This window comes from Emiliania huxleyi, assembly GCF_000372725.1.
Source record: "Emiliania huxleyi CCMP1516 chromosome Unknown EMIHUscaffold_20, whole genome shotgun sequence".
NCBI lineage: Eukaryota > Haptophyta > Isochrysidales > Noelaerhabdaceae > Emiliania > Emiliania huxleyi.
This window is the reverse complement of record NW_005200600.1, coordinates 508113-521176: the sequence shown is the minus strand read 5'-3', so window position 1 is coordinate 521176 and position 13064 is coordinate 508113. Positions and strand designations below refer to the sequence as shown.

At 65.9% G+C, this 13064-nt stretch overlaps 3 protein-coding genes across 3 annotated transcripts in view; 1 reads left to right on the top strand and 2 right to left on the bottom strand.

Moving 5' to 3' along the window:
- Positions 1-975, bottom strand: part of EMIHUDRAFT_449853 (hypothetical protein) — a gene marked incomplete at its 3' end in the record, with an annotated part of 2693 nt that extends 1718 nt beyond the window's left edge. Inside the window, exons 1-2 of the mRNA XM_005781663.1 lie at positions 808-975; positions 535-732 (exon numbers count right to left, since the gene is read on the bottom strand). Of these exons, the coding sequence (XP_005781720.1) occupies positions 535-732; positions 808-960 (351 nt within the window). The remainder of the gene's footprint in view (positions 1-534; positions 733-807) is intronic.
- Positions 976-1047: 72 nt separating this feature from the next.
- On the bottom strand, positions 1048-2161 carry EMIHUDRAFT_434645 (hypothetical protein). The gene is made up of 3 exons (XM_005781662.1): positions 2109-2161; positions 1639-1701; positions 1048-1462 (listed from the first exon to the last, which is right to left on the bottom strand). Exon 3 carries the CDS (start codon positions 1391-1393, stop codon positions 1196-1198), a length of 198 nt encoding a protein of 65 aa, XP_005781719.1. The 5' UTR covers positions 1394-1462; positions 1639-1701; positions 2109-2161; the 3' UTR covers positions 1048-1195.
- Positions 2162-5780: 3619 nt separating this feature from the next.
- EMIHUDRAFT_353245 (hypothetical protein) lies at positions 5781-6892 on the top strand. The gene is made up of 2 exons (XM_005781661.1): positions 5781-6692; positions 6731-6892. The coding sequence occupies exon 1, from the start codon at positions 5818-5820 to the stop codon at positions 6511-6513; it is 696 nt and encodes a 231-aa protein (XP_005781718.1). The 5' UTR covers positions 5781-5817; the 3' UTR covers positions 6514-6692; positions 6731-6892.
- The last annotated feature ends 6172 nt before the right edge of the window (positions 6893-13064 follow it).

The window sequence follows — 13064 nt, the reverse complement described above, 5'->3', positions numbered from 1 at the left end:
AGAGGGGGAGAGGGAGGAGAGGGAGAGTCGGAGACGGGGGGAAGGAGACGAGGAGGACAGAGCGGCAAGGCCGAGCCAGCATCCTAGGGCAGCCGGCACCACTCCGGGAGGAGTAGGAGGCAGCGAGACACGGCCCACGCTGCGCGCCGGCTCGCCGTGCGGACTGTCGCCCCCTCCCCGCCCCGTCGCGCCGCCCTCGCGTGCCGACCCACATGAAGGGCCGCTGCGGCCACCGCCGCTACCGCTGCTATTCGCTCCGCCTCCGCCTCCGCCTCCGCCTCCGCCGCCTCTGCCGCCGCCGCCACCGCCGCCGCCACCGCCGCCGCCTGCTATCCTGCCGCCACGCGCGCTGATGTCGCCGCCCGAGCTGCCTGGTCGGATTCCCGCCTCCTCCTCGTGCCTCGCGCCGCGGTCGGTCGGCTGGGCCGCCGCGGGCGCCGTACCCTCCGCCGCGTCAAGCAAAGAACGTGCGTCCCCGAGCTCGGCGGCCGAAAACGTGCCTCGCTTCTCCCACTTTTGGAGGAGCTTACGCACCCGGACGGTCATGTCCGCGGGCGGCTGCGTCGGCCCGTCGCGCAAGAGCAGTGCCTTGAACATCAGCGTCATGTACGCTCGGACGGCGTTGACAAAGGCAGGGCGCGAGCCGCTCGCTTCGGCAGATGGAGCCGCAGACGCCCGTGCGCAGATCTGGTCGATAGCCATCAGAATCCGCATCCGGAGCCCAGCGTTAACCTAGGAATCAAAAGGGCAGGGCGAGTCTTCGTGGGTCGAAACGGAGAACGCCCATGATTAGAGACAAGAGCGCACCCGCATCCAGCTCACGGCTGCCGCGACAAACTCGTCAGCCTTGCCTGGATTTTCCACCGCAAAAACCACGGCCTCCTCCATCGACGAGGTCGTGCCCAGCTGCCTGAGCAGCAACGCCCACTTGGCCGCATCACCCGCCGCGACCGGCGGCATGGCGAGTAGGTCCCGCAACCCACACGCCTTCTGGGCGGCGCGTTGTGCTATTTTTCTTTTTTCTAGGAGAGGAGTGAACGTAATTTTCAATTACAAGGCTGTGAAATGATATGATGATACCGCTAGTCTCGCTGCCCCTACAAACACAAAAGCCGTGCCGGTCCAGCCACAGCCACAGCGCACAGCGGGCGCGCCCACGGGCGGCGAGCCGACGAGCGAGCGACGGCCACAGCCTTCACGTGATGTCATTGACCTGCGCCTTGATGGTGTTCTTGACCTCGAGCAACAGGGTCGTCATCTCTGGACTGAGCCGCGAGATCTCGTCGTACGCGCGAATGTGCTCGGTGAAGGCGTCGGCGTCGGCGTCTCCAAACGCCTTTGTGAGGTTTTCGAGAAGCATCCCCTCGCGCGTCTTCTCGAAGGAGGCATCCATCGTGTTATACCTCCGAACCGCGGAAGCCGCCGCCCCTCCGTCCCCGGTGGCAAGGTGGCAGATTCCCGCCTGTCACCGACCGACCGCCGCAGGAATGAGGAGAGCAGGGCGGGCTGGCCCAAAGGGAGGTCTCGGAGGGGTGCGTGAGAGAGAGGGGGGAGCCAAAACCATTGAGGGGTGCCGTGGGGGTTGGGGGGTGGGGTGAGGGGCGAGGGGCTGGGGGAGGGGAGGGGCTGGGGGGGTGCCTTGAGCCAGTAGTCCTTGACGCTCCATTTGAGAAGGTTGGACTCGAGCGCGGCCGTGCCCACCTGAGGGTGCGCAAGGGCCGGTCGGGTGCGGGCGAGGGGGCGGGGCAGCGCACGGCAGGCGAGGGGCCGGAGAGAGAGATGACTGGTTTGCTCTCGCCTCTCGCCTCTCGCGTGTATCTGTTGTGCCGCGGTTCGTAGGCGTGCTGGCTGTTCAGTCTCTACGTGCCCTCTCTCTGTGCGTGGCGCTCAGCCTCGTGCGATGAGAGGGGTGGTGCGGCCGTGCCGGCCGCCCTCAGAAAGTCAAGAGCCACTTGTCGCGACTGGGGAGGCTCGCAGCCTGGCTAGTCCTCTGGAGTGTGAATCAAGAGTGTGAGTGTGTGCATGTTTGCGCCTTGCGCTGGAGGGCGAGAGGAGTCGCGTGCGCTCGTGTCACTACGAGCGGCGGGTCGTTACGACCACCCACGCGCCTGCTCGTAGATGTCGATGGCGCGCTGGTAGTCGCCCGCCGCCGACGCGAGCCTACCAGGACCCGTTCCGCCCAGCGTGTCCGTCCCCGAGCCCTCTCAGAAGCCGTCTACAGGCCGCATCCCCGAGTAGGCGGTGTGGCCGCAGAGGCTTGAGGGAGGGGCGGGGGCGGGGGGCGGGGGGGGGGCCCGGGGGGGGGGGGGGGCATGGTCCTGACAACCGCCCAAGACGAGCCCACCCATACCCCCAAGCAGGTGGCCAGGTCTGCCAGCAGCGAGCGAGCAGGCGGGGGGGTATGGTCTTGATCTGGGCTGGCGGACGCTACCATACCTTATACCCTCCAGCAAAAAGTCAGAACCCAGGGTTCGGTTCCGAGCGCGCCGGGGGTGCGACCGCACAACACTGGGCACGGGACTGCGCGCACTGGCGCTGAACAAATTTAGTCAGACCCGGCTTTCCCGGCAGCCTGGACGACGCATTGCGGTGCGTGTGCCACCAGCGCTCACCACCATCGTTCGGCGTGCACTTGCCCGACGCCCATCCGCCGCAGCGTGGCGCAGATCTCATCGGTCATGCGCGGCGGTCCGCAGACATACGCGCACACGCCCTCCGCGCACGCCTCGCTCGCGGTGCCCGGCTCGCGCGCCACGCTCTCCGCCATCCACGGGACCGCGCTGCCCTCGCGCACCTGTGGAGGGCGGCGGGCGGCGGCGGTGGGCACGGTCGTCCGCGGCGGCTGCGGACCCGCCCGCCCACCCCGCGGCGCGAGCCTCGTTTGGCTCGCACCCCAGCCAGCGCAGCGCCTCCTCGAGCGCCGCATCACCGATGCGCCCGTCTAGGCGGCCGGCTCCGGGGAGGGGAGGAGCGGCGGCGGAGGACGGCTCGCGCGTCGCGCCGAGCCTGCGGGGAGGCGAGGGGCCGGGCGCAGCCGAGCTCAAAGCGAGAGCGGGTCGAGACCTCGCGAGGCGCGGCTTGCTTTTTCCTGAAGCGTGTATGGCCCGGAAGGCGCTGCGCCAGGCGCGAGAGCTGCGCTGTGAAGAGAAGCTCGTCGTGCCGCTGCGCCGTGTACAGCAGTGCGGCGCGGCGCAGCGGAGCCCGGTCGCAGTGGGCTCGCAGCATGCTGTAAAGGGGGTTGATCCCGACGCCGCCAGCCACGTAGAGAGCTGCGGGCGTGTCTCGCAGTACAAAGCTGCCGCCGACCCGCAGCGCGACGCGGTCCCCCGCCCTCGCGTCGCGAGTGCACCAGGCCGCCGGCGGGTGCGCCGACGCCTTGACCGCAAGGCTCAGCCGCGGCAGCTCCGCCGGGAGCGAGGTGATGGAGTAGCCGCCGACCTGAGCCGTGCGCGCGCGATGAGCGGGTGGGGCGGGCCACGAGTTTGGCCATCGCGCGGGGCGCCTGGTCGATAGCAGGGATGTACAAGTCCACCCACTGGCCCGGTTCAAAGGTGAGTGACGACTCGAGCTCGAGCTCCAGGGCAGAAGTGGACGGCGAGAGCGGCGAGACCTCCGCGATCGTGGCCCACGTCTCGGGAGCCGCGTTCGCGTGCGTGGAGAGTCTCCGACGGACGGGGAAAGTCAGCCGCGACAGCCGTCGCAGCATGTGCATCGAAAAGATTTGTTGTCACGCACCAGCGTGGTGTCCCTATCCTTGAAAGTAGCAACCGGGTCTGTCCAACCACTCTCCGAATGGGATTTTCTGCCCTGCCGCCTGTCGCGGCCCCGCCTGCCTCCCGGGGCCCGCCCGGCCGTGCCATCCGCCGCCGGACCGCCCGGCGGGTCCAACCCGAAGCGGGCGACCGGCCGTTCGCACCGCTCGGCCGGCGGGGCGAGCCCCGCGGCCCTCGATCGCTCGCCCCGGGACGTGGCCCGACCGGCCCACGCGCACGTCCTGGCCTCTACCGCCGCTTTCGGCGGCGCAATTTGCGCCTTCATCGCTCTCTGGATCCTCCTGGCACCCATCGGACTCTTCCCGACGGTCGGCGGCACCCACTCCGTGCACTTTGAGTCAGACTCGCTCTTCGGCAGGCACGCTCTTCGGCAAAAAGTCGCCGCCGGCCGTTCACGCCGAGCCAGCCAGTTGCCGGCTCGCACGGCAGCCTCTTCCTCTCGACCAGCCTCAACTTCGACACGGTCATCATTTTGTCGCTGCGTGCTCGTGGCGAGCCGGGCGGCGGTCAAAGTTTGCCCAGACGAGCGCCAGGCGATAGCAAGGTCTCTGTTCGCCCTGTGCATGTCAGGCCAGGCTGCAGCGGGGCACTACCATCGTGCTACGCTGTTGCAGCCTGACCTTTCCCACTGTGCACAGCCGCCAGAGCACCACCACCGCCCGGCATCGTGTCACGGCGAGCTCCTTCTGCACCCGTTCGCGAGGCTCTTGCGCTGGCACACTTCGGCCTTCCGCTGCTCGCGTTCGGCGAGCTCTTCTCCGCACTCCTGCCACGGTGATGTCGCCACACACCTTCTGGCCGGCCTGAGCCATGCGGACTCGACCTCTCTCCCTCTCTGGTGCACGCCACGGGCCGCGACGGCTGCTGGCAGCCGGCCGGCGTGAGGAGGCAGTTTGCCGGCACAGTCGAGTTGGAGTATCCGCTTCTTGATGCTTCTGCAGTCAAGCTCGACCTTATGTGACATGATATGCCACAATAATGCATGCTCTCACCCCTCTAAGTGTCGAAGTTTACCGGTGACTCTCCGGTGGCCCGATAGTACCGTGTCGCGTGTGCCTTTCTTCAAACGAACGCGCTTCGAGGTTCGACAATCGCTAAGCTGCTTATGGCGGCTTATGGGGCACCGCTGCGACTCCCTTGGGGATGCCTGAGGCCACCCCAAGCACTCCCCAAGCCTTAAAGTGGACGAATTCAACCCTACTCTGTGTTTGTTCGTCTACGCACATTAGCAACTTTGTGCTCATGTCAACGCCACGCCAGCGCTAGCCCATTCAACCCCGCCCCATTGGGGGCGGGGCCCGTCAAGGGCCTCACTCTAGTAGACTCTATTATGCGAGCAGTGCTCGCAAGAGACTGCTCGCAGAGTCGCTGCGGTGGACTGCGTGGCGGCAGGTCGAATTTTTCTCGATTTTTTGACCCTATATTTGGTCTTGAGCACTTGAGCACTGGATAGGGTCGATTCCGCATGGTGCGGGACCCCTCGATCGTCTCGCCCTCCCTTGCTGGTGTGCTCATCGGGGGTTCGGGGGGGGGGTCATAACAAACACGGAAGGATCGAGGTGCACGCCGCTGAGGGACCCCAGAGGGTACATGTAGATCGAGCGGTGTCGTCCCCCCTCTCCATCATCTCACTGGGTTTTGGTCACTGGGTTTTGGTTCTTACATGTACGACGAGAGAGAGAGAGAGGGGCCTAAAGAACACAAACACCCCTCTCCCTTTTCTTAGCCAAAAGTACGTTCCCGAGGGTGTCGCCCACCTTCCTCTTCCCGCCACGGTGTCGGAGCGTCGAGAGCATCGTCGCTAATGGGCGCGAAACGGACGGATGAGCGTCGAACTCCGCAACCACCCCCTCAGTTGCGGGGAAGAGACTTATCAAAAAAGAATTCGAACTTAGACAAAAAAAGAAAAGAAAATCCGGAGAGCGAAGCTGGCTGCCTGCGGAGTCTGCGCGCTCGCTCTTTCCGTCTCGGAGCCTGCTCGCTCTACTCGCTCTACTCGGGTCCAAGAGTGGCTCCAAGAGCGTGCGTGTGCCTCTTCGCCAGCATGGAGTCGCTCAAGTGGTTGTGGGTCCTTCTTGCAGCGCGCGTTGCTGCAGAGGCTCCGAAGCTAACCTACTTCAACGTCGCGGGCCGCGCCGAATTGGCGCGCCTGTATGCGGCAGTCGGAAATCTGACAATCGTCGACAGCACCGACACATCAGGGTACAAGACAAAGACGCCGAGTGGATACGTCCCGGTGATTGCACACGCCGGTCTCTTCCCATCGTGTGCCTTTGAATACGGCTGCTTGCAGGAGTCGCTCGCGATCGAGCGGTACGTGCGTGACATCGCACCGGGCTTTCTCGCGCTGTCGCCGCAGCAACGTGCGGTGGATGACATGTTTGCGCAGATCAAGGAGGATATCCTGCAGGGCGTCGAGGACCGAGGAGCTATTAGGCCGCCAGCGGCTATCAACGCGACCTTCGCCCAGTACTTGCGCGTGCTCGAGCTCTTCGTGCCCGAGAGTGGCTTCGTCCACGGCCGCACCTTCCCAACGGGCGCCGACCTGGCGGTATTGGTCGCTTTGCGAGCAGGTTTCCCCTTTGCGCAAGCACTCGAGGCTGCACACTTCGACGTGGCGACACGATACCCAAAGGTACACGCCCTGGCGGCGCGGACAGCCGCCGCGCCAACAGTGGCAGCCTACCTTAGCAAGAGCAAGACCTTCTATGCGCGCCATTCGTCCGGCAGTGTGCTATGAGCGCGCGAACGGGAATTTCTCCGATGAGGCGGGGACAGCATACTCTCTCTCCGGACGCGGCCTTGTTTCCTAGGTGCGTGACGCCGGCTCGTTGCAACGGCTTCTGTGTGGCCTGCCGCCGATGCGCCCGGTCGAGGCGGCGCCCGCGACGTCGTCCAGTGCCCACCCATCCTCCCCCGCTGCAGCCAGTCCGCCGCACACAGAGCGCAGAGCGGCGCTATGACGCTCTGGGTCTTGACACGGTGCGCGGCGTATGGTAGCGCCCGTGTGCGAGGTCGGTGGAAAATACGCTCATCTCTCCGGGCGGTCTTGTCGCTGAGTGCTGCGCGCAGTCGCGCCGTCCGAATTGCTGATGGGAGCTGATGGGACACTGCCACGTTGGCCACAGCACTTGGAGCACTTGGAGTGCACAGTCGGTAACCTCACATCCAGGGCCGGTGAGCTGAGAAGCGCATCCAGCGGGCCGGATGATCGGGATCGGGCTACGGGCTAGAGAGCCCTGACCCCTAGCTAGGGGGGTGCGCATACGCAGGGCAAGGGCCTTAAAGTAAACACGGGTCTCCGAGGGTTAGTTCTGCGCTTTGGGTGTCCCCTAGCGGCGGAACGCCCCCTCTACTCGGAGCTAGTAAACACCAGACACTAGACACGAGCATGACGTACACTCTCACCCGACATCGCCACTCAGGGCTCCTCCGCCCGATCTCCCCACCCCCCATCCGAGGGGGCTCCCCTCTCCTCCCGGTCCTCCCTCCTGTTCGATTTCCGATGGTTCGGCGTCGGCTGCGGAGCCCGCCTTCCCCTCTTATACTTCTTCGACCGCGGCCTCGCCGCCGTCTCGTCTTCGGGGGCTATTCTTGTTGCCTCCGCCTCCGGCGATCCCGTGCCCGACTCCTCGGGCGAGGGCGGCGGCATTCGATCGCTACGCCGCCCCTCCCCGGGGGGTGGGGCCAGCTCTCTTCGGTCGAGGACTCGCGCCCGCCCCCGTGGTCTCTCTATCGTCCTCGGCTCGTCCGTCCGTCCCGACTCTACTCGCAGAGGCCGCGTCAGCTCGTCTCTCGCCTCCTCCGACAGCTGACCCCAGGCCCCCCCCGGGGCCCTCCGGTCTCGGCCCTCCGGCTCGCCGGCGGGTTCGTTGTTGTGTTGCGGCAACTCCCCCCTCCCAGCTCCTTCGCCCGGGTACGCCAGCCTCCGGCGGGGCGGTTCCGGATCCCCCAGGTTATTCCGAGCGGGTCCACACGGTGGCGGCCCCGCCGGCGGCGGGGGTGGAGGCGGTGGCAAGGGCGGCGGGTATGGTGGCGGCCCTTGCGGTCCAAACGCCTGGTGTGGAGCCGCTGGGGCGGCCCCACGACCCTGCAGCCGTCCCAGTGGTGGGGGCGGAAGTGGCAGTGTGGGTGGCGGAAACGATGGCAGCACTGGCGGCCGCACCGCTTGGTGTGGAACCTCAGGGGCGGCTCCTCGACTCAGCGGTCGCTCCAGCGGCGGGGGCGGGTACAGTGGTGGTGGCGGCGGGCCTGGTGGCGGTACCGGCCGCCGCAACTCCTGAGGCGGGGCCTCGGAGGCGGCCCCCTGCCCCTGCGGCCGTTCCAGCCGTGGTTCCACGCGTCGGCCGTCCACCCCGCTCATGGGGGGGGGCCTAGCTCTCGTCTCCCCTCGGGAAGGGGGGGGGGCAGGGCCCGGATTCGCCGACGGCCCCGCTTCTCCCCCCTCCCACTCCGCATCAGGCCGTAGATTGCCCAGTAGTCGCGTCGCCTCCCCCCTCGCCCGGTCCTTCTCGATTCGGTCCCGCACCGCCCGGATATCAAAGGCCGAGTTGTGTTCAGACAGCGGGCCCGCCGATGCCACCCGCCTCTTCACACAGCAGGCGTACGCCTTCAGCGCCTGCCCCCCCGACAGTGTCGGCCCCGGTGCGATGTCGTTGACGAGGTAGTCCTCCCCCTCCCACCGGAAAACCTGTCCAAGGAGGTCCGTCGAGCCAACCAGTCGTTTAGCCAGGCCCCGCACCTCTCGTGCCTGTACTGGCCTGAGCACGCCGGTGCTGGCCGCGAACGACAAACCGATCGCCCTAAGTTCCGCCAGGACCGCCTTCTCGCCCGCCACCGCGGCCTCTTGGTCCCTCTCGGCTTCTCGGATCGCATCCCGTCGCTGTCTCACCCTGTCAGCTGCCGGTACGAACCTCACCGGGCTGTCTCGTGTCCTTTGTGGCAGAGTCCGTGTCGGGGAAGGCCGACCCGCAGGTGCAGCCCCGGCTCGGGGTGCGCTTGCCTGTTGCGGCGGCTGTCCCCCCCTCGTCACCAACCCGCCTCCTTGCCTCCTCTTCTCACGGACCACAGGAGCTGCACAACAAAAGCACACGAACACTCCCTGTCCCTGCATGGCGTGGCACAGGCGCCCCCTCATCCCCTCCTCCGCTCCTCCTTCCACCCGCTCAGAAATTCGTTCCAAGATGGCGCTAACCACCTCTTCGGCCACTTTCGTGGCCGCAGGTCCGTCTTCCGGCTTCACGTGGAACAGTGTGCGAAATTTACCGCCGCACCCATGACAGGCGGCCAGCGTGGGGAAGCGCTCCGTCCCGAGCGACTCGAGAGGGATCCCCACCGTTTGCCAGTGGCGCGTCACTTGTATCGCCCGCTGCTTGGCCACCCGGGCCACCATCCTCAGGGCGCCTCCCTCCATCCCGAGCAGCGCACCCGCCATTTCCGCCTCCGCCATTCCCATCAGTCGCAGGAATCGGGGGAGGGCGGCCGGCACCGCTCCGTCGGGAACGGCCTCCTCCGGGACCGCTCCAGCAAGCTCGTGTAACGCTTGCAGCGTTGCTGCCGCATCTTTCGCCTCCTCCCCGTCCCCTACAACCTTGTCCGACAGGGGCAGGAATGACATGGAGTCGGGCTGCCAGCGCACCACCCTCCATGGTGCCATGAAGTCCACCGCCCCGCAGCACGTCTGCGCAGTCCACGCTAGCGTCCGCCGGTCCCCGCCCCCATACCACGTGGGGGCCCATCTGGTCGGCGCGCCTGACTCGCCACAAGAAGCGAGGTTTTTTTAATCGCGGGCCGCCAGCGTGCAGCGTGCCGCCGAAGATCTGCGCTTCCATGCCACCTGCAGCAACCACGTGGCGTATGAGTTCGAGGCGGGCAAATGCGGGCGCGGAGCACGTGTGGATCACATCTCCAGCAGCTGCGACGCCAATGGGGAGGCGCGGGAGCGCGGTGGATTACAATGGGAGACAGAGCGCATTTCGGGCTGTGCTGAGGTTTCGGCACGACAGAGGGCGGGCTCTCTTGGCGTGCGCTCGGGTCCAGCACACACGGCGCGGACTGATGTCGGGGGCGCATGCCAGTGTCGTTTTCGGGCGAAAGGGCTGGAGTTTGGTCAGTGTGATGGAGCTCAGAACGCCGATGATGAAAGCCTAGTACGAAGGTCGTACGGTAGCTAGACAAGTGCACAAGTCTTGCACGCCGGCGGGGCGGGCGCGAAGGGGCCTTTTAGGGGCCTAGAGAAGACAAACACCTCTCCCAAAGCTAAAAGTATGCGGCGTTTACCGTTTTGGCCGTCCCTGGCGCGTGGGCGTGCGCTTGTCCTTTGGACCGCACTGTGGGGGCGCCGCTGCGCGCTGGCTCCTGGCTGTCCTGGCCAGCGAGAGGGAGAGAGTGGCACTGGCAGAGCCGGAGGAGCGCTGCGTGCCGCGGCCCTGGGGAGCGATGGTGGGGGCAGCCTTGTGCGCGAATTTCGTACAGTTACACGTATCACGACACAGTTGAATAACACGACACAGTTGAATAACGGTAAACACAGAACGGCAGGCACAGCCCACACACCGGTAAAAAAACCGCGGTCATACAGAAATATCGCGGGGGAAGAGAGCCCCCACCTCACTGTGTGCTCACAGCTTCCCCGGCGCCCACGCCTCGATCTTCTTGGGCAGCAGCTGGTTCGACAGGTCCTCTCCGTGGCCCAGGTAGCCGTCCTCGCCCTTGCCCCAGGCAAAGACAGCGCCGTCGGCGGTGATGGCGAGGCTGTGGTATGCTCCAGCCGCCACCGCGACGACGCGCTGCCCCGCCAAGGCCTCGAGCTTCTTGGGCAGCAGCTGGTGCTCCTCGTCGCCATGGCCCAGCTGGCCAAGGGATCCACCGCCCCAGCTCCAGAGGGCGCCGTCAGCGGTGAGGGCGAGGCTGTGCACGGCTCCAGCCGACACCGTGACGACTCGCTGGCCAGCAAAGGTCTCGACCTTCTTCGGCAGCAGCTGCTTCTGCTGGTCGCCGTGGCCCAGCAGGCCATCGCCCCAGCTCCAGACGGCGCCGTCGGCAGTGAGGGCGAGGCTGTGGAATAATGCAGCTGACACGGCGACGACGCTCCGCTCCGCCAAGGCCTCGACCTTCTTGGGCAGCAGCTGCTTCTGCTGGTCGCCGTGGCCCAGCTTGCCACGGCCTCCATCGCCCCAGCTCCAGAGGGCGCCGTCGGCGGTGATGGTAAGGCTGTATTCAAATCCCGCCAACACAGCGACGACACGCTGGTCGGCCAAGGTCTCGAGCTTCTTCGGCAACCGCTGCTCCTGCTCATCGCCGTGGCCCAGCTGGCCAGAGGTTCCAAAACCCCAGCTCCAGACGGCGCCGTCGGCGGCGAGGGCGAGGTTGTGGTTGCGTCCAGCCGACACAGCGACGACGCGCTGGCCAGCCAAGGCCTCGAGCTTCTTGGGCAGCAGCTGCTCCTCCTCGTCGCCGTGGCCCAGCTGGCCAGAGGCTCCAAAGCCCCAGCTCCAGACACTGCTGTCGGCCGTGAGGGCGAGGTTGTGAATACCTCCAGTCGACACAGTGACGGCGCGCTCGCCGCCCAGCGGGGAAGGGAGGCGTGTCAGCGTGTTGAGCCGCGTCACGCCCTCGCCGTGGCCGAGGAGACCTGGGACGTAATGCGGCGCCGAGCCGCACGACGAGAGCCGCCCCTCGCCGTCGATGAAGACGCTGTGCCGTTCGCCTGCCGCCGCCCTCGCCGGCGGGTTGGACTCGCGCAGCAACGCCGAGTAGCACAGCCACCGCACGGCGCAGCTCTCGCCCTCTGGCAGCGCCGGCAGCTCGAAGCCTTGCTCTTGCGCCCACAAGCGGATGCCCTCCGCCGCGAGCGAGGCGTAGAACAGCAGCGAGACGGCCGCGACGCGAGCGATGTCGGCGGGGTCGCAGCGGGAGATGACGCGCGCGAGAAGCTCAAGGGGCAGGTCGGTGAGGGGGCAGTGTGCGGCGGCGGCGGCGGCGGAAGCCAGGCGGCGGGAGCGACGCCGCAGAGACATCGCAAGAAGAATTCTGCCGGGACATAAAGTCCAAACATGTCACGAGACTCCCTAGGGTGGGCGACGGATAGCGCACCACACACCTCTCCTTAAAATCCCTGTGTGGTGGCGGCGTGCCGTCCTCCCATCCCTCCCTTGGGTTGTCTGTTTTCTTTCTTTCTTTTATGTCACGATACTTCTTTCCTTAAAATCCCTGTGTGGTGGCGGCGTGCCGTCCTCCCATCCCTCCCTTGGGTTGTCTGTTTTCTTTCTTTCTTTTTATGTCACGATACACCCGAAGGGGACCCCAGCGCCAACATCATCGCTTCGGTGGAAGTACGAGTGTTCGAAGAGAGAGTGGACCTGAGCAACGATATGACTTGGCGGCAAATGATCGGAGTGGGCGTCAGAAGAGTCGTCCTTGCGCGAGGAGAGCTCGATAAACTCGAGGGGCCAAAATATGCCGCTAGCAGGGCAGAGCTGCGACGAAAGGCGGGAGAAGAAGCGAGAGTAAGGGATCGGCAGGCGGCGGCGGCGTCGCAGAACGAGGCAGAGGAGAGCGGACGCGACAGAGGAAGAAGCAACAAGAGAGAGAACGACCCGAGAGAATAAATAAATAAAACGGACACGCCAAAACGAGGGGTGGGAGAAGGACAGGGTCCCCACCTGCACGAGCAGGATCTTGTAAGGACGATCAGGGACACAGGGGAACGGGAGCGGGGAGCGCATCGCGACGTCCCTAGGGAAGCAGAGCTCTGCCTGTGGGGGGTGCTGGCATCTCTGCACAGACAGCTGTAAGTAGCATGCGTTCCAGTGGCGAGAATTTATGGTCGGCACCAAAATCAGTGGTCTCACCGGCGGGCCCTCCTACTGCCAGCCGGGCGGTGCGGGGCACGCCAGCCTCTCTTCTACGCCTCTCGTGCCTCGCGGCGCCTCTGCGTCAAGGAGGGAAGATACGGCTCTCGCAGCCCATCATACGCCGTGGCACAGCGGAGAGCACAGCGGGCTGTACAAGTCCATCGGATAGTGCTCAATATCTTCGCATGCTCGTCGTGCGCCCTTTTTTCTTTGTTTCGATCGTGACACGACGCCCTCGATTGTGTCAATGTTGAGCGACAGCTTCGCAGACCTGTGCATGAGCGAGCGCCACGTCGTGATCGACGCACTAAACTACCTGAGCACCTTCATGCCCGTCAACGAGCCCGGGTTTAAGGGCCGCACAGAGCCGTGGCCCCTTGTGCACGAGGCAGCGGTTCGCGTGCACGCCTTCGTTGACGGCTGCAGGAAGAGTGGC